Source organism: Xyrauchen texanus, chromosome 49 (assembly GCF_025860055.1).
Source record: "Xyrauchen texanus isolate HMW12.3.18 chromosome 49, RBS_HiC_50CHRs, whole genome shotgun sequence".
Classification (NCBI taxonomy): domain Eukaryota; kingdom Metazoa; phylum Chordata; class Actinopteri; order Cypriniformes; family Catostomidae; genus Xyrauchen; species Xyrauchen texanus.
Window position 1 is genome coordinate 18,287,018 of NC_068324.1, and position 22,775 is coordinate 18,309,792.

A 22,775-nucleotide genomic window follows, 5' to 3' on the forward strand; every position below is an offset into this window, starting at 1 on the left:
TGACAGTAAACTGAATATCTTTGAGTTGTGGACAAAACGAGACATTTGAGGACGTCATCCTCCTGGGCTTTTGGGAAACACTGATCCACATTGTTCTGACATATTATAGACCAAACAAATAATTGATTAATCGAGAAAATATTCAACAGATTAATCGACTATGAAAATAATCCCAAATCCCTAATCATTATGTACAAGTGCATTGCATTGGAAGCCCTGGATATAAGCCTCCCTCTCTATCTCTCTTAAATATTTTTGTTCTCTCTGTTTTGTCATTTAGTAAACTTTATAGATTTCAACCATATTATTCCTTCTTGGGTCTCTTTAACAAGAACTTAGATTAATGTATGAATTGAATAGTGATTGTGTGACCTATGATGAGGGAACAACCAGTGATACCCTTGGTAGTACCATCAAATGATAGCCTATAGCGATGTCATCAGGATACACATACAACCGGTAGGCAGTGGCCCACCTTACCGGGTGACCACGTCGTGGTCCACCAGAATTTATAGTTTACCCACCTCTTTTTTTACCACTACACCTCTGATTGTAGCCAATCATTTAAAATGGGTTTTGCACAAAACATTTCCAGAGTTGTTCAAGTGATTACTAACCTCTGCAGAGATTGTTTATCGATTCAACAGTAGAGGGCAGCATAAAGCAGTCATAGTAATGTGTCATTTTAGCATTAGCGGCTAAATACATTCATTTTATATCTACCACCACAGAACTACATCTGTAATTTAAGTACTTAGCCTATATGATCGCATGTTATGATGAAATGTGATTGTGACAGAGCCATTACTGTCCTTGGTACAATATTGTATCATGCCACAGTAATAAGATATAGAACTAGCAATCTATCTAGAAACTCCCGACACTCCCCAGACCAATGACTAAACAGGATCAACCCAAGCGAAATTATCAAGGAGGAAGAAATGGCTATTTCTATTATGAAACAGTATCAGGAACGTTTGACAAATTTTGATAAGAATGTATTTTAAAGAAAGATTAATACAATATCCTTTTAGTGCAAGTTAAGCTCAATCGACAGCATTTGTGGCAAACTGTTGATTACCACAAACATTTATTTTGGCTCATCCTTTCTTTTCTTAAAAAAATCCCAATTCTGGGTTAAAGTGAGGCACTTACAATGGAAGTGAATGGGGCCAATCCGTAAACATTACAATTCTCACTGTTTCAAAAGTATACGCACAAGATGTAAATAATATGCTTTTAAATGTGATTTTAGTGTGATAAAATCACTTAGTAATTTTTCTGTGTAACGTTTTAGCAAATTTTACAACTTTGTTGCCATGATGACATACATAATGCCATAAACAATGTAATCCCACAAAAATGACCGTTTAAACAACTTAGCTCAAATAATACACAGTTTTAAAAGAATAATTAATGTTAGTGCTTTTATAAAATTATAAGCTTCACATTTCTGCATTTAAACCCTAAAAAAATTGGCTCCATTCACTTTCATTGTAAGTGCCTCACTGTAACCTCGATATTTTCAAAATACATTTTTGTAATAATCAACATTGTACCACAAATGCTGTCGATTGAGCTTAACTTGTATCGAACCCGGAATATTCTGTTGATGCATTTAAAAAAATAGATGATAATACCTACTGTTATAATAATAATATCAAAAACAAAGCCGACAATCATTTTTATTTAAAATTTATTTGCTTTTATTGTGTTTTTATATGACTATATAGACCTATGACACATGCATTTTACAATGAAATTCAAGTTGAGATATAAAATACACTGGACATCTGAGAATGATCAAAGGATTTGTAGGGAACATTCTGTGCATTCTTCAAGACCAAAAAGTGCCAGACCTCTCTGCAGGATTAATTCATCATACTGTAAAAGTATTTCCCACATATTGCAAGTTTGCAAATCATCATAAGAGTCTGACAACTGACAATTTTATGTTGCATACACACCGGCTTAAATATAAATTGAAAACATACCAACCCAAACCGAACATTCAACATGTGAATAGAAACACAAAAATTTTTTATCCAAAAAATTAACACTACATGTGTGCACACATTGCACCATATCCAATTATGAAAAATTAGACAATTTGTATTATCTTGAAAATGTGACAACATCAATGATGTGCATGTTCTTGCTAAGTTAGAGTAGTTTTGTGATTGCTCTTCGAATTGCATATTGGAAAAACGATATTAATTTGGTATATTACAGCGATTTAAACAATCTTAATGTGACTTAATGTTGCATGCAATGCGGCACTCTTTGTGTTAACCATTTGTGTGGGTTTTAAAGCAACCACACACAACTGTTACGTTCAAAGATCTGCATGGTATTTTTTCATACTGTGTCTTAATCCAACATTATGAAAATAAAACTCAAATCATTATTTGCACATGAAATAATGATACATTATTTGCAAAAAAATGTAAAAAAAAATGTACATACTGCATTACAACAAAGTACCAAAAATACAGAAATCCCAATAGATTTTAAACAGACTAGTAAAACATAAGCAGATTTGTTAAGAAAAGCAGGCTGATTAACAGCATGAATCTGTCCAGCCTGTGTTTACATCTGTGTGTAAAATAAATGACAGTCTTCTCATGTCATCTATAACCTTATAATTCCAATTTTTTTCTGTTAAAATGTCTTGTTCTACCAGCATAATACAGCTATTTTGTCTACAAATACCTAATATTTTATATATATAAACACATGCACACACACACACACACACACACACACACACACACACACACACACACACACACACACACACACGCACACATATGTATATATATCTCAATCAAAAAGAGTGACTGACTTCCCAGAATTCCTACTGTATAAATGCATGAAACCTCCAAAAAACTGAATAAAATAAAAACTGTAAAAATAATAATAAAAAAAAAACGACATACAATGCAATAAATCCCTGAGGAGTTTTGGGGAAAAAATTGCTAAATAAAAACGTTTTTAAAAAGGCTGTATAGGTAATTGCTTAAGGTGCATGCTATAGCAATAAAGTATTGTATGTTTTATACACATTTACATGTTTCCGAACATTTCATAATGTTGAAGGTGTGGTTGTCCGTTTTCTATGGCAGAATTGAGAGTTATCTGTACTATTGTCTTTTTTAAAGTCTTCTTATTACACTCTATGATAGATGATGTATTATTCAACCAGCAAAAGTCTGATTCAGAAGCCCATTTCAGCAAAATCTTCTTTCTTGAACCCTTTCTGTAAAACACAATACAAAAAACAGCACATAAGCGAATCATTCTGTTTATTAAACTTCTCATTTTGTGTTGTTTTCCAGTAAAATAATCTGCATGTCCTTAAAACATGAAACATTTACTTAAGAAGCAAAATTGCAATCCTGAATTTCTCCAAATTTTGCAAAAATACAGTGCAGACACAACGTTTTTGCAGAGCTGAGACAGTTGTACCAGGTAGCACTCCAGCTACCACCTTAGGTTTGAAATAGAAGAAAAAATATTTTGTATTTTTTTTTTACTTGTGGCGTGTTAGGACATGTTCACGAGGAAATCACCTGAAAACCACTTCTCTAGGTGGGGCTCAATCTATGCCTCTTATATCAACACACCATTACTACTCCCTGTATGTATATGTGTGCGTATGTGCGCGTTTAAAAAAGCAGCCTTGAAATAACTGGAAAATGACTAGAGGGCAAGGCGGTATGGCAGTAATTCATTGTTGTTCAAAGCCACTAGTACAGCAACAGTACTGTTAGTAATGTATAAGAAACAAAAATACAGGGGCCTGGGTAGCTCAGAATTTGAAGCTAACTACTACCCCTAGAGTCGCGAGTTCGAATCCAGGGCGTGTTGAGTGACTCCAGCCAGGTTTCCTAAGCAACCAAATTGGCCTGGTTGCTAGGGAGGGTAGAGTCACATGGGTTGACCTCCTCGTGGTCGCTATAATATGTGGTTCTCGCTCTGTGTGTTGCGTGGTGAGTTGTGTGTGGATGACGCCGAGAATAGAGTGAAGCCTCCACACGCACTACGTCTCCACGGTAATGAGCTCAACAAGCCACGTGATAAGATGCGCGGATTGACAGTCTCAGACTCAGAGGCAACTGAGATTCGTCTCTGCCTCCCAGATTGAGGCAAGTCACTATACCGCCAAGAGGACTTAAGAGCGCATTGGGAATTGGGCATTCTAAATTGGGGAGAAAATCAAAAACAAAAAAGAAACAAAAATACAGAACGTATACACATTGTGAGGGTGGGACTTACTAGGTTGGTGGAAAACAAATGTACACTAAAAACTCTAAAATCTTGTTTATAGATACAGCTAAACAATAGCTAAAAACTTTTGATGATGCTAGGGTGTTGTGGGTGGTTGCCAGGGTGTTGCTATGTGGTTGCTAGGGGATTCTAGCAAATGTAGTCACAGAACTTACATCTCTGTAATCTTTGTGTAGCTTCTTGTACTGGAACATGTTGGTTAGCACCGTTGCCGCTGCTTTGGCTGCTTTCAGTTTGCCAGGACTGGACAAAATAAAAAGGGAAGCATTAGTATGGAAGTACTATAATTTAATGTAGATCTTTCTTGTGTAGTCAGATGACTTTGAGTTTTACCTGCTGTCGTGGATAGCCTTGATGCCCATCAGCTTGGGCAGGCCATCAAAGTGGGTGATGTCTCGTGCCGCCACACTGCTGCTGGTCACCAGGTTGTTCAGGGCACCGCATATGTTTATAACCACATCGCTCGATGGGTCCTTCGAGCGGCCGTCGATGGGAAGCTTACTGACCAATGGATTAACCACCTTTGAGGCTAGAATAAAATAAAATTAGCAATGAGTGTCTTGAACGCCTCTAAGGTGCAACCAATGGAGTTTGGGGGCTGAAATGGAAAGCTTACCCATGTCGTTCTTGTCTCTGGCATGACGGGAGAGGTTTCTAATGAACCCAGTGAGAGAACGGAGTTCTAGATCACTGTTGGTCCTGAGAAGATCCAAAATGACAGGCAACATCCTCTGTTGCTCCAATGCTACGCGACTCAAGATGGATGCCCACTGAGAAAGAGAAAGAGATGGTTTTGGTGTTTGAACATACATTTTTTAGGATGTCTTGTAGATTGTGTCTTGATTACTGTAAGGCAATAGCTTGCAAGGTTTGAACCCACAACCTTTGTTTAGCAGCCTAGATTTTCAACTACAGACACACTATCCCAGCGAAGTACACTTCAGGATTTAGTAGGACTTCAATTGTAAATAAATGCAATTAGCTTTTTGCAGGGTTGACACAACAAGGTTATAACCAGTGCATTACTAAAATCCCAGAGGCTCTGGTCACCTAAATTCTCTAATTTCAAAATAATACTGTAATAAGAAGAATCTAATGAGCACAGTACTGCTGTGAAATGAATATCTCACCCTCTTGTCTCCAGCGGTGATATTTTGCAGGGCTCCAGCTGCAGCCTCTCGTGTGACGCTGTTGATCTCACAGCGTTGCAGCACCTGGTTGTACAGCTCAACTATCTTAGGGTGCCAGAGCCACTCTATTTCACTGGGCAGCCGTGACACCTCTTTGAATGTAGTGAGGTCCTGATTTTGCCTCTGAAAGCAGAGAAATGGCTTGAACTACAAATCCAATAATGCAATGCAATAACCACTACTTTGTAAAAAGATCATACATACAGTAAAAAAATGTACTCATAAAACTAGATTTTTTTCTGAAAATAATATGAGTGGTGCTTTTCCATGCAAAACTCTCTGCCCTGCTTTTAGTGTAATGCTTTGCGGTTGCTATGGCATTCCAAGCTAAATTAGTGTGTTGCTATGTGGTTGCTGTGGTGTTCAAAGTGATTTATTGTTCATTTATTGCTGCAATGGTTTTCTAAGTTCTTTTAATGTGTTGCTTTGTGGTTGCTAAGTTGTTCCAAGTGCTTTTAGTGCATTGGTATGTGGTTGCTATGGCATTCCAAGTGATATTAGTGTGTTGATATACGGTTGCTATGGTTTTCTAAGTGCTTTTAATGTATTGCTTTGCAGTTGCCGTGGTGTTATAAGTGCTTTAAGTGTGTTCATTTGCAGTTGCCGTGGTGTTATAAGTGCTTTAAGTGTGTTCATTTGCAGTTGCCGTGGTGTTATAAGTGCTTTTAGTGTGTTGCTATGGCGTTCCAAGCTAAATGAGTGTGTTGCTATGTGGTTGCTGTGGTGTTCAAAGTAATTTAGTGTGTTGCTATGCGGCTGCAATGGTTTTCTAAGTGCTTTTAATATGTTGCTTTGTGGTTGCTAAGTTGTTCTAAGGGCTTTTAGTGCATTGGTATGTGGTTGCTATGGCATTCCAAGTGATATTAGTGTGTTGCTATGCAGTTGCTATGGTTTTCTAAGTGCTTTTAATGTGTTGCTTTGTGGTTGCTGTGGTGTTATAAGTGCTTTTAGTGTGTTGCTTTGCAGTTGCTGTGGTGTTATAAGTGCTATTAGTGTGTTGCTTTGCGGTTTGCTATAGAGTTCCAAGCTAAATTAGTGTGTTGCTATGTGGTTGCTGTGGTGTTCAAAGTAATTTAGTGTGTTGCTATGCAGCTGCAATGGTTTTCTAAGTGCTTTTAATGTGTTGCTTTGCGGTTTCTAAGTTGTTCTAAGTGCTTTTAGTGCATTGGTATGTGGTTGCTATGGCATTCCAAGTGATATTAGTGTGTTGCTATGCGGTTGCTATGGTTTTCTAAGTGCTTTCAGTGAGTTGATTTGTAGTTGCTATGGTGTTCTAAGAGCTTTTAGTGAGTTGATTTGTGGTTGCGATGGTTTTCTAAGAGCTTTTAGTAAGTTGATTTGTGGTTGCGATGGTTTTCTAAGAGCTTTTAGTGAGTTGATTTGTGGTTGCGATGGATTTCTAAGAGCTTTTAGTGAGTTGATTTGTGGTTGCGATGGTTTTCTAAGAGCTTTTAGTGAGTTGCTTTGTGGTTGCGATGGTTTTCTAAGAGTATTTAGTGAGTATTTAGTTGCTATGTGGCTGCAGTGGTGTTTTAAGTGATTTACGGTGTTGCTATGTAGTCGCTGTGGTTTTCTAAATTATTTTAGAGTGTTGCATAAATATAAGCACCAGATTAAGAATGTTTGGCTCGACAAGAAAGTGGCTCCTCCTTACATCTTTGGCCTTCTTGCTCTGAGGTGTGAAACAGCCGATGGCTTCTCCTTTTGAAGAGCTTTGAGCGCGACTCGGACCCTCCAACCGAGCTAGTGCTGATGGGGGGATCTCACTGTACAGTTGATAAGACAGATTCCTCAACACACACACAGCGTTCTCCACACCCTGAGAGAGGAATACACACATAGATGACAATTAACACACACACACACACACACACACTTATGCATGATTAGGTATGAATTTGATTAAGTTTGCAGTTCAGCTGAGCCAAGAAAACAGGCTGAAAGTAAAGATCCACGATTACCTTCTCTTCCACTTTACTGTCAACCAAGCAGTTCTGAACATATTCAACCAGAGCATTTATAAGGCCAGGCATCTCTCTCATTTGCTGTCTGGTACTCTCGTTCACTGAGCTCAGATTCCTGTACAAAGAGTTAGAAAACATATCCAGGTCACATTTCACCCCAGAAAGAAAAAAAAATGTGCATAAAGACAATGAAGCCTATTTTTATGACTATTATGATTTTTTGCACTGTGACATTATTTTCATGACAATGAAGCACATTTCTCCTTGAATTCTCATTAGCGTCTTGCATCGAGACATTTTATATTTGCAGTTTTTTTGTACTTTGCATTATTTTCAATGATTAATATTACATTCTCATAATTTTCTTTCCTATATTACAATGACAAAATTGGTAATACTTTAGCATAGCGTTTCATGTGTTAACATTATTTAAAGCATTAAGTACAGTATCACAAACTAACACTGAACAATAGTTTTTACAGCATTGATCATTTAAGCTTTCTTAATGTTAATAAATAAATATATATATATATATATATATATATATATATATATATATATATATATATGTATATATATCAGTATTTTGTTCATTGTTTATTCATCTAATGTTAAAAATGTATAAGTATACAGTATGCAGAAATTAACATTAACCAAGATTAATAAATGGTGTAAGGGCACTGAGGATTGTTTATTGTTTTTTAATATTATATATATATATATATATATATATATATATATATATATATATATATATATATATATATATATATATATATATATATATATACTGTATATATATATATATACAAAAGTTAGTTCCAGTCCTCGAATCTGATTGGACGTGAGACGTTCCAGAGCACTGATGGTCTGACATCATCAGCACACTGACACTTCACTGTGTGTGTCACTCAGCTTGTGTTCGTGCCGTTCTAAACTAAAATGTAAGAGCAGTGCAGATCTTTTACAAGTTACTGTATAAGTGTCTCTTGTGTATTTGTAATGTTATTTTTTGACATTACATATGTTATCCAGCAGGTGGTGGCAAAAGATCATTTTTGTGTGTAATATGAGCAGTTTGTGACGTGAAGTGAATCCATCAGTCATTGTTTACATACAACAGCGCTTTGTGATCTAGTAGTATTACTACTACTACACAACTACAGCTAGAAAATAGCTTCAAACGGCTTTAAATGAACAACTTCAGCATTCAGACAAAAAAACACAGTTCCACTGTTCTACTTTCCATCTAAGATGAGACCAAGCCCAGAGAAGTCAGCAGTGCTTCTGGACAGTGTTGATGTATGGCTTCTGCTTTGCATAGTAAAGTCTAAACTTGCATCTGTGGATGCAGCGGCGAGTGGTGTTGACTAACAAAAATGTACTAAAGTAATCCCAAACCCATGTTCATGATATCCATTACAGATGATTGACTCTTTTAAAGACGGTGACATCTGAGGGAAAATGACAAGTCTCGAATGATTCTTGTTCTTGAAGGACTAGGCTGTTTGTGGAGGCTCCCTATATACTATGACACAGTTGCCTCTCCTATTTAACATCTCCTGTTTCACAGCACCTTGTTATCTCAACTCATAAAATTGTTATTAGTCTTATATTGCCCCTGTCTCAATTTTTGTGGTGTGTGTTGCAATCATCTGTGATTTAGAACAACAATGATATTCACAAGGTAAAACTTCATGTGTAGTTGTGGTGCTTTCAATATAGCAAAGGGTGAATATAATTTACTATAATACAAATTACTCCTTTTTGTTTTTATTAGCATTTTTCATACTGTCCCAACTTTTTCGGAATTGGGGTTGTTTAAACCAGACATATTCTTCACAGGTTTTGTGAGATTCACCCAAAATATCTGGTGGGGATTTTCATCTATTGTGATGAAGTTCCAACAGGAACAGGAACAAGCAGAGAGGAACTTAAAAGTGTGTGTGTGTGTGTGTGTGTGTGTGTGTGTGTGTGTGTGTGTGTGTGTGTGTGTGTGTGTGTGTGTGTGTGTGTGTGTGTGTGTGTGTGTGTGTGTGTGTGTGTGTGTGTGTGTGTGTGTGTGCTTGTGTGTACCTGAGACAGCCAGTGGTGTTGATGAAGATGTCTTTTTCTGAAGGGCTCAGCTCAATGATTTCCTTCTCTCCGGTGCCCGAAAGGGGAATCAGAATCTTGTCCGTTAATTCAGGAAGAGTTTCCTTCGCCAACTTTACTTTCAGGTTATCCTTAGAGGAGAGATTCCACAGAATACCTACAGAGAATGAAAGAGGGGGAGGGAGAGAGATAAACAGGAGGAAAAGAAGAGAGCATGGGAAAGTGGCATGGGAAATAGATAAGAATTTGAATAAAGATAAGAACGAGAAAACAAGAAAAATTCAGTACATAGAAATTGTTAATTCCTACGCACACTTTATAACATTGCAAATCCTTTACAATAAGATTTTATATGTTAACATTATCTAATACATTAGGTATCATGGTATATTCTTAGGTATGATCTTAAAGTTCCACATTTATATACATATTTCTCTGAAAACAAGTATAAATATCTTATGCCATTTTGCTTCATATGTCATCTTGTTTTAAATTTTTGTAGGAATTTTTAGTGGAAAACAAGGTAAATGTACTGATTGAGAACTGATTTCTGAATCAGACTTCCTTCTAAAGATTTACGATCTCCTCAACTTTTGATCAAAATCGTGATGTCATCTTTGCCCAAGTCACTGTTTTAATAGATTAGGTTCTCAAAAAGAGACGTTTGTATGAGTTCCTGCATATCCAGACATGCACCGATCTGTACAGAGAGACATAAACCTGACTAATGGGCCTCCATTTTAGGAGTCCTATCATTCCTTTGCACAAGTTGAGACAACGATGAGCAATTAATGTGGCTTGATACAACACTGAGAGCACAGTCAACGCCCTACATACAGTGCATACATCCACATATTTGCAGTCTTAGTCATAAGACTAAAATCTGTTCATATGTCATGTGCTGAGCCGAATCGAGGCATTAAAGGTCCTCATGTATATCCACCTTTCAGGTCAATTGTAAACTTTAATAGAAGGCTGAATGCTAAAACAAATATGGATTTTATACATACATTTATTTACAAAAAATCTAGCTTGCATGTAGTAACAGCTAAGTGAGCACTGTAAACAAAGGTACAGACCTGATTGATAGTATGGGAGCATGGGTCAATATGACCCAATGCACTTTCAAAGTGACTGGGTTAACTTTTGCCAAGATTTCACAAGGTTAAGTTTACTAAATCCTCTCTTGTTCATTTACTCAAAAAATGCATGTAACTAAATGAACTTAATTTAACAGAGTTATTTTAAATTAAATTAAAGTTTACTCCATTTGTGTTGGTACAACATAATTGTTTTGTATGGTTAACTAGTAAACTTTCCAGCCAGGTTCTTTCTACACAAAGAGATTGTGTTGAGATATAGTAATTTTAAGTCATGAAAACTAATTTCAAACACGTGGAACCACTGTCCACGATTGAATCAAGTTCAGCCAAAGAGCTAGTTTTTAGAGTGTACACTCTCCACAAAGGCAACATGTGCTAAGTCAACACTGAAACTGAGGAAAGTGGCTTCAAAGTTACTTGGTTTTAGTGTAGATTTGTAGTCAGAGCAATTTTCAAACTCTGTTTCACATTCGAGGTTAAGACCATTTTTAATATAAGAATACAGAGTGAGATCAAAATTAATATATTACACGGAAGCATGAAGTGGTCTTTATTTGTGTAACATTTTATTACATGATCCCAGTTTATCAATTTTTCATGCCCTCTTTTACTATAGGCCCAGTAAAAACCTTGTTTGGCACTAGTGCTCAAGGCCTCTTGTGCAATAATGGAGCTTTGTTAAGCGGGCCAAGAAATCATATTTAGTTAATCTATCTACAGCAAACCCGCTCGAATACAACATGTTCTCAGAAAGTACATTTTTGCCTATAAATAAAGAACAAATCTGTGACCCAACGGGGATTACGGCACCTGTCAAGTTAGTTTGACCATCATGAGTGTGATATGATGCCCACCTGTGATGTTTTTTCGGAGTTCATCGTCTTGGTCTTTCAGAGATTCAATGAGTTTGGGGATCCCGCCGGCTTCAATGAGGGCCATTTTGTTCTCCATGTTCTCGTAGATGAGGTTTCTGGTGGCTCCGGTCGCATAGCGCTGTACCTCCTGGTTCTCACAGTTGAACAGCTGCACTAGACGTGGAACTCCCTTCAACTTGTTCACCTAAACCAGAGAGTGAGAGGTTTGTATTTTTTTCCTAAAATGGAAAAGTTTTTTTAAACATGTCAGATGAATGGTTCTTTGGACAAATCGTATACCAGTTTCTTTGCGTCGTTGTTACTGTAGCACTCATGCTGGATGTAGGCAGCTCCCAGCACCTGCATTTCTGGATCAGGCTGATCTAGATAGTTTATGGCAGTAGGTATATCCAGACTGTCAAGTCTATGCAGGAAAAATAAGAACGTTTGATCAAAGATAACTAAAGTTTCAAATGTTAAATGCATTTGTCACTGTTCTGTAAAAATGGTGGTGTTTCTGCATTAGTCGTATACTTCTATAGCAAGTGATATACATCTAAACTAGCTCATCTGATTAATATACAAATGTTCTTTCTCAATTTTAAAGGAAGACAATTAATGACTTGTAGATTTTTTGGGAGTCAGATACATTGAGCTTTGGTGCTCACGTGAGAGACACAGATTCGAATCTGGTCAGCAACATATTTCCTGTCATCACTATGCTTTCGCAATTAATAAAATAACAAAAATATTCAACTTGGCCTCAGAATCATGTTATTATATCTACATTTTTCACAGCATTTGTACATGGCAGCAGTTTCCTGGTGAAATGAACACTAGAGGCGTTACATCAACAATGACTTTTATTCACTTTCACAAATGTCACAAGTAAAACGCCAATATTTGCATTACATTACCAACTACATTTACAAGCTCAAGCGCAATCAAATATGTGGTAGCTCAACTGATAAAGCATTGCACTTGCGATACAAAGGCCTGGGGTACGAGTCCAGGAGAGTACGCTGGTTGACATGTGAGCTGAATGTGTCATATAAGCACAGCAAAATGAAGTGCTTGCTTTAGTAATTTGTGTTTTTCATGATCATACATATGCTTTTATGACACCGGTCAGGTTTATGGTTTAGTGTAGGGAGGTCGGTTTTGTTCACTTTTGGGAGAACATTTAACACACTTTTAGTGCCACAGAGTGGACACCTTGTATGTTATAAGTGTACGGAACCACATAATGTAATTTAGCAAAAATGTCACACAGTCACAAGATTAAAATATTAAAAAGTGCAGTGTGTAATAATAACAGAATTGCAGTTTGTTTGATTGAGCATCCCAACTGGGCTGGACATAACAACACTGGCTCAACCAATAGCATGAGTTTGGGGGCGGGAATACCTAGTTTGGGAAACATTGTTTAAAAAAAATCATTATTTGAAAAATGTAGTTTGATGCCACAATGGCATGGAAAAAAAACACTTAATCTCTAATAGTCTAATGAGTCTTGAATGTATTTAGAATACTACAATTGTGAATGTTTAACAAATTGAAAAACTAGTTCAGCTTCAAATCTAGTACTACTTCCCTTTTTAAGAGTAAACATGATATGAAGAGGCAACAAATCGCTCAGAGGACATTCCTCCCTTTTTGTGCTTGTGTGTATCACATCAATGCATGGAAGTGTGTTTTTTTCCCACGTTGTGTGAAGTGTGAGGTGGCTGGACTGGTTTTTGTGTGCCTGCTCAATAGAAGCACTCTTCACTTTTTACACTGAAGGGCTGGGCAACATCAAACAAAACAATGTGTACTTGCGCACAATCGCACACACACACACTTTTAGCGCAACCAGGTTAGATAAGCTAAGTGAGGGTGTATTGACAGGCTGTTAAAATTAAGTATGAACATTTTATGTTACAAAGGGCAGCCTTAGGTTTACTTTGTGTTTCTTAGCATGCAAGTACAGATTAAAAGTGATTACACAGAGTTGTTTTTAACCATTGCTAACAAGCTACTTTTACATAAATAGCAAACAAGCTAATGTGCTAACAGTAATAAGCAGTGTTTATTTAAAGAAATTCTCAAATATAGGTCTCTGTAACCATGGTACACAATTGAGAGAATTTTTCACATACAGTAATGAGGAAGCCTTGGTTTAAACGTATGCCATTTGAGGTTAAACGCATGTTATTTGAGCATTTTAAGCAATTAGGCCTAGTTCAGTGGCGTAACGTGTTTTACAGTAGTGTTGTTAACATGCTACTTTTGCCTTCTCTTTAAAGTCATTTAAGCTAAACATAATTTCTTGATGTGTTACCAGACATCCTTAGTTAAAATATATTGTGGATAAATTAGCTTTTTTTATAACAATGTTTAGGAGTGGGTCATAAATCATTTTTACCTATTAAATAACCTTGTGCTAATTACATTTACTGGATTAAACACTTTACAAATGAAAGGTACTCATATGAATATTGTCTCTGTTAATTTGTAACTTGATGCAAACAACCAAAAGATAAGATTAATCATGAAGTATGATAAGTCTGACATCAGTGTAAAACAGCTTCACGCTACATAATAATTGAGTATTGATATTTCAGACTCTAAATTCTGATTTGATGAGCCACATTCAACATTGTTGTAAATTGTGCACATCTGTGACCACTCATCAATTGAATTCTACATTAAAGCAGCAAGTTCAGTGTTGCTTAACAACAGGCCGTAAACAACTAAACACAGCAACAGCTCTTATTTAGTTATTCCTTGTCTTTGTATGTTCGGAACACATCCAACTCAGCATTTTCGCAGAACACTGTTTCATTTTATATTAAAACAATGTAACCCTTACAAAAAATCTAGAGTTTTGGCAAGCTAGCCACAAACTTTAAGCAAATTTACCACTCATGTGATTCGATGCAAATATTAACCAGAATTTTGCAGCTCTTTACTAGTAGTGGTGAACCTGCAGCAAACCATTGGCAACAATGGACAATTTGCCGTAAGTTTACAGCAAAGCTCATTTGCATGTGAAAATTATCATTGACGAATGTGCGGCAAGTTTGTGCCAAATTTGCCATGAACTCTCGATTTTTGTAAGGGTAAACTGTCCTGCCTACTGATAGCTGCACAAACCATGGTATAAACGGTAGAGCAATTTTCTTTACTGGTTGACACATGTCTACCATGTTTAGGGTTACCAACTTTTCACCACGCGAGTACAGGATGTTTGAGCACTTACGAATTCTTCAGTATGGAGTATTTTGACATCAGACCAAGGGGATGGTGGGGTGGGAACCCTTTGAGCATTTCGCCGTTTAAATACAGCAATAAAGTGATGTCTAAATTTCTGCCAAAACATGTGACGTCCTAGCTATTTGCATCCCTACACTGCATATGCCATCATACTGCCCAGCCTTATATGCCTAGCCCTGTAGCTCATCCAGTAGGTAATTGTTTCTATTCCCAGACAACACAAAAATGGACAAAAACAAATGTGATATAGTCACTAATAAATTAATTAACGTAAATATTGTTGAATGCAAGAGTAAATCAGCACATGTAAGTGCACTTACCCGCTCAGGTTACCCATACTGCCACTCATATCCATGCCGTCAAACACATCCTTGCCCCTGCCAACACTGTGCATACTCCTCACGGAGCCCGCACGCGACAGTCTTCCCTGCTGCATCATTGCTAGGTTGCTCTGGGAACCACCATAAGCACCTCCAGCGCTACCATACGTGCTAGGTGAAACAGTGCATACACGACTCTGCTGCCGATTGTTGATTCGGCTGATGGTACGGTGGGCTGGGCCTTTGAAGGACTGAGAACGAGTGTAAACTTCCTGTTCCATGCCGCTTCCACCGTTAGTCATGAGCGTTCCACTGAGGGAGCTTCGCATGGACGGTAGAGTCATCGAACTGACCTGCTGCTGCTGTTCGCTGTCATAGCCATTCATTCTGGACAATGAGTACACAGACTGGCGTGGGTAGGTGCTGGTGGTGTAGCCGTTGCTCATGTTGCGGGTGGGCGCTTGTTGCACATATGTAGCATCGCGTTCTGAAACAAGACTGCCATCACTGTCGTCTTGTCCCACCCAGGAAGAAATAGCCTGCCGTGGAATGGACGATACACGCATGGAATGCACCGACATGGTATCTTGGTCGCCCCCTATTCGGCTGAAGGAACGAGTCATTGCGTTGACTTGCTGCTGGTCAGCACCAACTTGGTAACCGCCACTCTGGTAACCACCACTCTGGTAACCACCACTCTGGTAACCACCACTCTGGTATCCACCACTCACAAAGTCTTCTTGGTAGCCTCCACCACCACCTCCTTCTGTGTAGCTAATTTTGGTTCTTGGGGTGAAATCAACGGCAGAGCGGGATGAGTATCCGCTTCTAGAGTACTGAGTGGGACGCTGTGACTAATAGAAAAGAGAGGAATAAGAAAATGTTAATTTCTATAATCCTATTATTATAGTATCCCCAAATAGGGAAAATAGAAGAGTTGTATTCTCAATAGTAACATAACTCTTTAATGTGACAATTAAAAGAGATTTGTATGCTTGTGACATTTCATATGGGGTTAGTGGGTAGACCTGACTTGAACACCTAACAAACACAATATGTGTTACTCATTTCGGTCACAGTATTTGGACAAGTTGGTGCTGGACAAAATACACATACATTTTGTCGCAACTGTAAGTAAGCCATTTGTCCACCGAAAAGTGTAACACTGTGGCATATTACTCTGTTTCAGAATCCTGACTGGAATGGCGCAGTGGAACAATCGGACCAATGGGAGATTGGGGGTGTGTTTGGGAAACTTTTCTGAATATAATCCTTTTTTGCAATTCCCTTTGGTGGTGCTAGTGGTGCAGAAAAAACACACTTTCACCTATAATCTGTATCAATGAAAGCTACACATTTCAAACAAACAAAACTACCATTTATCCTAAATGTATATTTATGTTTTTGAAGAGAAAGAATTGGAAGTGGACTTTAAGAAGTGAAAAGAATCTTACCACCATTGGTCTGCTTGTGGAATAGACAAAGGATTTTGAGCTATAATTTGGGGTGAAGCTTTGGGTCTGATATTTTGTCATCGATGAGTAATTCCCAGACTCTAAAAAAGAGAAAGTAATTGTTATGGATTATATAGAGTGGAAATAGGTCCTTGAGGTATCAATTGCAGGTTACCACCTTTTTTTTGTGTTTTACAGGTCTCATATGGCATTAGATTAGAAGGCATCCCAAAGAACTTTCTCAAAGTGCCGTCACATTCTACAAGTTTCTGAACACAAGTGTCACACCTAACAGCTCAGCTACAATGTATTAAGAACAAACAACTTCAGTAGATTGAACTTGCATTAAACTGCCCCTCAATGCAGAAAACTAAATTCAAATCTTAAATTGATTGCAACTTCTCTTTCATTATTTAATCAATATTGACTTTAATACACAGTCACCAGTTAAAATATATAGAAACTACACAGATTTACCAAATGTCTCCATTTGAACACAAAAATTGTAAATGTGCACCTCATTCTTTGATACATCAATTAAATACTTCCATTATCGGTTTATGACACCATTGTAGGTTTGACCTTTGGTTTGTACATAAATATAAATGTTCATCCTTAGATAGAACAATTAAATGATACACTTTTTCATTTTGTTTTTGAGTGAATTACATGAATTAGAGCAATGTAAGTTTAATACAGTTTTAACTGTTTTGTTCTGGCATAGCAACAAAGAGCAAACAAGGTTAAGGTCTCCTAGTTTGTTACACCAAAGACTTATTCATGCATCCGTGGGCATGCACGGACTGTACATGTGCATGTGTAAATTAGGGAGTGGTATAAGCTCTGCAAGTACAAAGTGAGTGGAAGACAACAGCGAGCAAGTGCAGAACCGGTCTAATGTGTACCACGCCCAATGTCCCTACCCAAATAACACACACTCATACACAAACACACACCCTTTCCCTGACCTATACCGTATTGCTTAACATTAATTAATTTAAACTTAAGTTACAAATTATTCAGTGTAAGTAATAGGATATCACCAGAATTGCATTCAAAATACAAAGAGTTGATTTTTATTTTTTTTTTTTCAGAGCTTCAAAATGATAAGCAAACTGAATGAACTTCTGAGAAATGGTTGTTTCCCAAGCTTCTAACATATGCTTGGTATTGCACCAATGTCAGATCTAGTTTTCAGACAAGTGGAACTTTTACAAGATGTGGTATATGTCTTTACCAAGAAGCCTTGGGCCAGTAACAAGAAGGTGCGAGGCAGTTCTGACTTGTCAAAATGCAGGTAAAGCTCAAAAACAAGAGGCCCAGCTAACGTATCCACTAAGCACCAAACATTTAACCCTGAAATAGCTGTGGTAGATCCTCATAAATCCAGGCATTCAATCACATCTTGTCTTAACCACTCAAATCAACCACAAATGCTTAACAACGTAGAGGCGTTGAGTCCTTTAAATGGAAAGTATGCTGTACATACTGTATATAAATGTACAATAGTTTGGTATACTTACAATTGGCCTATGGTATGGTCATAGTTCCCACTTTTATTAACTTTTTAATGTTGTTTGTGTTACTAGATAAGGGTTTTTAAAATCCCGAACATTTAAAACATTTATTTTATAGAGATTGCATTTTACTAAGAGCAACTTAAAGCCATAAAATGTTTTTTTTTTCCATCATAGGTTTTTCACTGCATGAACCCTGCATGCTGCCTATAGCTGAACTAATCTGCTCATAAAGACATGCTAAAATTTGAAATTGTCAATACCAAATTGGCTTTCGGCATCATCCTCTAGAAACTAAGAGTCTCAGGTTAAATTCTTTCTTTGGCCTTTGTCTTCACGGCAGTTGATATTGACGCCATGGTTACCTGCATTTTTGAGCAATACTAAGCACTTTTTTGGTCAGGGTGCGTCTTTCGAGGGCGTGTGCTGGATTTTTCACTCTTAGTAGTCGTTCAACAACAGCAATTTCACTTGAACTTTGCTCATTTCGCCCTGTAAATGATTAACCCAAACCAAAAGTTACATATCATTTACAGTTGTATATAAATTTAATTCTACATTGTATCTCATAGAGATTGAGTGAAACGGTGCAAACTACACATATCAAATCTAAGCCTTTAATGAATAGCCCAATTTATGACCATGATCAGTACTTTTAACACAGGCACAATATATGCAACCTAGAACATGCCATGTCATACTAATATGAATACAGTATCCAAACTTCAAATGAAAAGTTTGGACACACCTACTCATTCTTTATATAATAAACTGTGTGTGTGTGTGTGTGTGTGTGTGTGTGTGTGTGTGTGTGTGTGTGTGTGTGTGTGTGTGTGTGTGTGTGTGTGTGTGTGTGTGTGTGTGTGTGTGTGTGTGTGTTTATATATACACTCCAGGCTGTTTTATCTATTAGAGTAATATATACACACATACATACATACACACAGTATATTATAATAAAAAATATAATAGTAATATTAAATAGTATATGTTATTTTGTACATTTGTATCAAATTGTTTATAAGATCATGAAAAATACATTCAGTGAAGTGTGTGAAACTTTTGTTGTGTTAGTGTTCATGCAGTAAATTATATAAATATCACACAACTAATATACATAGCCATCTATTCAAAACCAGAAATCATGTGACCATTAGATTTTGTTCTAGGCTGTTTTGTGTAATGGAGTATGCAAAACACACACACACACACACACACACCCACACACATGCAAGTAAACAACATGCAACATTACAACCTGTAATAATAATAATGCATTTGATATTAATATCTGACCATGTTCAATGACAAACCACAAAATTATTTCATATAAGTTTGTAAAAAGGAACAGTCATCCCAAGATCATGGAATAATAAAACTTCATATGAAACCGCATACAAAGCCTATTATATACCACAAAAGCTACAAGCCAGCTTGACAGATGATGAGCAGGTTAATAATTCAAAGGCGTATGTGTTATTGTAGCTGTATTTTAAAAAACATCAAAGCGCACAGAGACGCACCTGAGGCTGCGTATTGTGACGAAGAGCCGTTCTGGCGCGGGAGAGTGGATTTCTCTGCCAGTCTCATGGACACCTGCTGGTGCACGCGTTTAAATTTGGAGTCCTCTTTGGCGAGAGTACCGCCGTGCGAGAGCTCGTTTTCGGACGGTACCGCGTAAGTACTCACGGTCGAGTTGGGCTGCAGCGCCGTCAAAAACACTTTCTCCGAAGTCACGCTCACACTCATTGCGGCGGAGGATTGACTGAGCTGAACCCCCAAAAAAAGAGTCCCGCTAACAGTCCCACCAGATATTCCCAGCGAAACACGACAATAAAAGCGTATTGGGTGACTGCTCTTGTTACTCTCCGGTAATGTTGGAGCCGTACTGACGGCTGCTCTGATCTCTCTGTCTTTTTCGCAAAAGGAAAAAGGAGGGTGTTTAAATAGGTGGAGCATTTGAGTGAGTCATAGGTTACCTGATACAGGTAGCCTAAATCTCGTGAAAGCTCAATTGGACATTTTAAAGAGTTTTATTGTTATTTATACACTTATTTTTAGCTACATGTGTAATGTAAATGGTGTTAATTAAAATACTAATAATACTATTTCACTTTAAGCACATTGTTATTACTCAGTATACATACAGTACAACTTTTCCCCCTGGGAAGTCCATAGGCTGCTTATGAAGTCGTAAATGTATGTATGTATGTTGAAGCGATTTTAGTTGGAAAGTACAGAGCCGTTTTGTAACTTCTTTTTTTTGTTCCTCCTCTTTTACTCCCCAATTTGGAATGCCCAAGTCCCTATGCGCTCTAAGTCCTCGTGGTGGCATGGGACGAATCTCAGTTGCCACCACGTCTGAGACCATTAATCTGTGCATTTTATCACGTGGCTTGTTGAGCGCGTTACCGCGGAGACATGGCGCGTGTGGAGGCTCATGCTATTCTCCACGGCATCCACGCACAACTCACCACACGCCCCACTGAGAGCGAGAACCACATTATAGTGACCACGAGGAGGTTACCCCATGTGACTCTACCCTCCCTAGCAACCGGGCCAATTTGGTTGCTTAGGAAGCTTGACTGGAGTCACTCAGCATGCCCTGGATTCAAACTCGTGACTCTAGGGGTCGTATTCAGCGTCTTTACTTGCTGAGCTACCCAGGCCCCCTGCCATTTTGCAATTTAATATTTCTCTCAATTGTCACTTATTAGCAAAGACAGGAAGCTTTTTTAGCACCGAGTTTTGTTGCAAATGCTTGTCGCTGCGTAACCGAGCTAATTAATACCAATAACAACTTGTTTCTGCTAGGATTCTTAAATCGGCACGCCCCCCAACTCAGAAAATCAGGCTCAAAGAAAATCCAGTTTCCCAGTTGTAATTACGACTTTGTGGTGGTGTTCATGTGCACTCAACTCATGATGTTCGACTGATTATTAGCTATAATTATGACATTATATGTTCTGCAGATCAACATTATTGTTTCAGGGTTCTAGCACCTGATGCTTTTCTGAAGAATAAAATGTATTAGAAAGGCAAGAGGAGGCATTGTGTCTGCAATTTAACTATTTACATATATAATGCAAAGAGTGTTATTTATAATAGTAAGAATACTATTTCATAGTAAGTACATTGTTATTATTCAGTTGTTACATATGCAATTTTACAGTAGCATAATCAATGGAGTTTGACACATTTTTAAATAAATTTTTTTTTTTTGTATACTTAGAAAGCGATTAAATAATCCATTGTACCTATTTTTATCTTATTCCATCTTTTCCCTTATTAAAGTTTGAACAATCTATAGTCACTCAATTGATATAACAACATAATAGGAAACGTGTGTTTACCAATAATCATAACACTTTAAAAATATAACAGCTGTATTGTTTAATCTACACTGAAACTAAGTGCTTCATGAGGTTACTTCTAAATCCTCTGATATTTAATCAACACTAAATCATCACTAAATCAACCCAATTTAAGTTGGACTGACAAAACTTATTTCAAAGGTTAGGTCAATTGCAGTTTGCCACTTTTTACAATGTACTTTTCACATATTCTTTATTGAACAGTGAACACTAATTGATTTTAAGGGCTTCTGAGATTTTGTTCATTCTTCCAGACATTGTGTCATCAACTTGTGTCATCAACTTGTGTCATCAACTTGTGTCATCAGTGTGCAGTGTTCATTCTAAAAATGCAAAGGGTGTGCGCAGACATTCAGGTGTGGCGTAAGGGTTGTTTAACTTATCGTCTCCTAGCAACATGAGGAAACCATGGGAAGTCTTGCTGTATTTGTTCACAACAATCTCTACAAGTTTCATCATATTCCAAAACATGCTTTCCCACTTTCTATGAAGCACTAATACCAACTGTCTAATATTGTTTATGACTGTTTATGACACTATCCATAGAAAGCCTATAAAGTTATTTGAAGACCAAAAAGTTCTTGGTGTGTTACATAGATCCTTTAGCTCAACATATTGGTTTCTAAGTTCTTTAAAACACCAATATAGATTGTTTTCTGAGCTTCTTTGTCGAAATGAAACGGCTCTGTCAAATTATTTTGGTTCTAATAGGAACCTTTATTTTTAAGAGTGTATTTTGCAACAATCAATTAAAAATGTGCCCACCAAACCATAGCAATATACTAGATGCATTACTGAGTACACATGCTCATAACTTGGGTAAAAATAATTATTTATTGTTTTATTCTATTTTTTTTTTTTTACCAATACTATTAAATATTGTTGCAACATTATGAAGTACAAAAAGTAGCATGTGCACATCCAAAAAGTTTTACGCAGATGCAAGATAAGAAAATCAATGCAGTAAACAATAAATGAACTCATTAATCAACTACCATTAATTATTCATTAATACAAATTAAATTCTAATTAATTCATTTATATTTAATTGTCCATCACAAAAAGAAACTTTCCTTTCCCTTGAAAAGTTTGTCATTTATAAAATATGCATAATTTTATCCAAGCAACTGTAAAAAGGATTTGACAATCTTAAGAAAGTATTTAAAGCCAACAACATCATAGTAAGGAAAGAAAATAATAGAATAGTAGAAAGCTCCTGTGTACTCACAAGTCAGACCTGCAGTTTTTGTCAAATTGCTATTTCCAGTGAAGAGAAGATTTAGCTTGTATCTAGTGTGCTGTGCTCTAGTTTGTGTGTTATAATCTGACAGATATGAAAGGGACACATGAAGTTATA

The 22,775-nt window shown here is 37.1% G+C and overlaps 1 protein-coding gene across 2 annotated transcripts; it reads right to left on the reverse strand.

Moving 5' to 3' along the window:
* Positions 1-1,688: 1,688 nt before the first annotated feature.
* On the reverse strand, positions 1,689-22,775 carry pkp3a (plakophilin 3a). Of its 2 annotated transcripts, none has more exons than XM_052122913.1 (13): positions 22,647-22,775; positions 16,528-16,628; positions 15,074-15,927; positions 11,796-11,919; positions 11,496-11,700; positions 9,521-9,695; positions 7,442-7,559; positions 7,135-7,299; positions 5,421-5,603; positions 4,907-5,060; positions 4,624-4,819; positions 4,446-4,533; positions 1,689-3,259 (listed from the first exon to the last, which is right to left on the reverse strand). In XM_052122913.1, the coding sequence occupies exons 2-13, from the start codon at positions 16,606-16,608 to the stop codon at positions 3,218-3,220; spliced, it is 2,385 nt and encodes a 794-aa protein (XP_051978873.1). In that variant the 5' UTR covers positions 16,609-16,628; positions 22,647-22,775; the 3' UTR covers positions 1,689-3,217. The 2 variants fall into 2 exon arrangements, with proteins under 2 accessions (XP_051978873.1, XP_051978872.1); XM_052122912.1 differs by lacking the exon at positions 22,647-22,775 and adding an exon at positions 19,568-19,968.

Excerpts from the sequence above, each read along its gene's own strand:
- pkp3a (XM_052122912.1), bottom strand. The coding sequence starts at position 19,793 with ATGAGTGTGAGCGTGACTTCGGAGAAAGTGTTTTTGACGGCGCTGCAG. Across the intron at positions 7,560-9,520 it reads AACACCACTGGCTGTCTCAG|GAATCTGAGCTCAGTGAACG; the intron begins GTACACACAAGC and ends CTCTTTGTACAG. Across the intron at positions 7,300-7,441 it reads ACAGTAAAGTGGAAGAGAAG|GGTGTGGAGAACGCTGTGTG; the intron begins GTAATCGTGGAT and ends TTCCTCTCTCAG.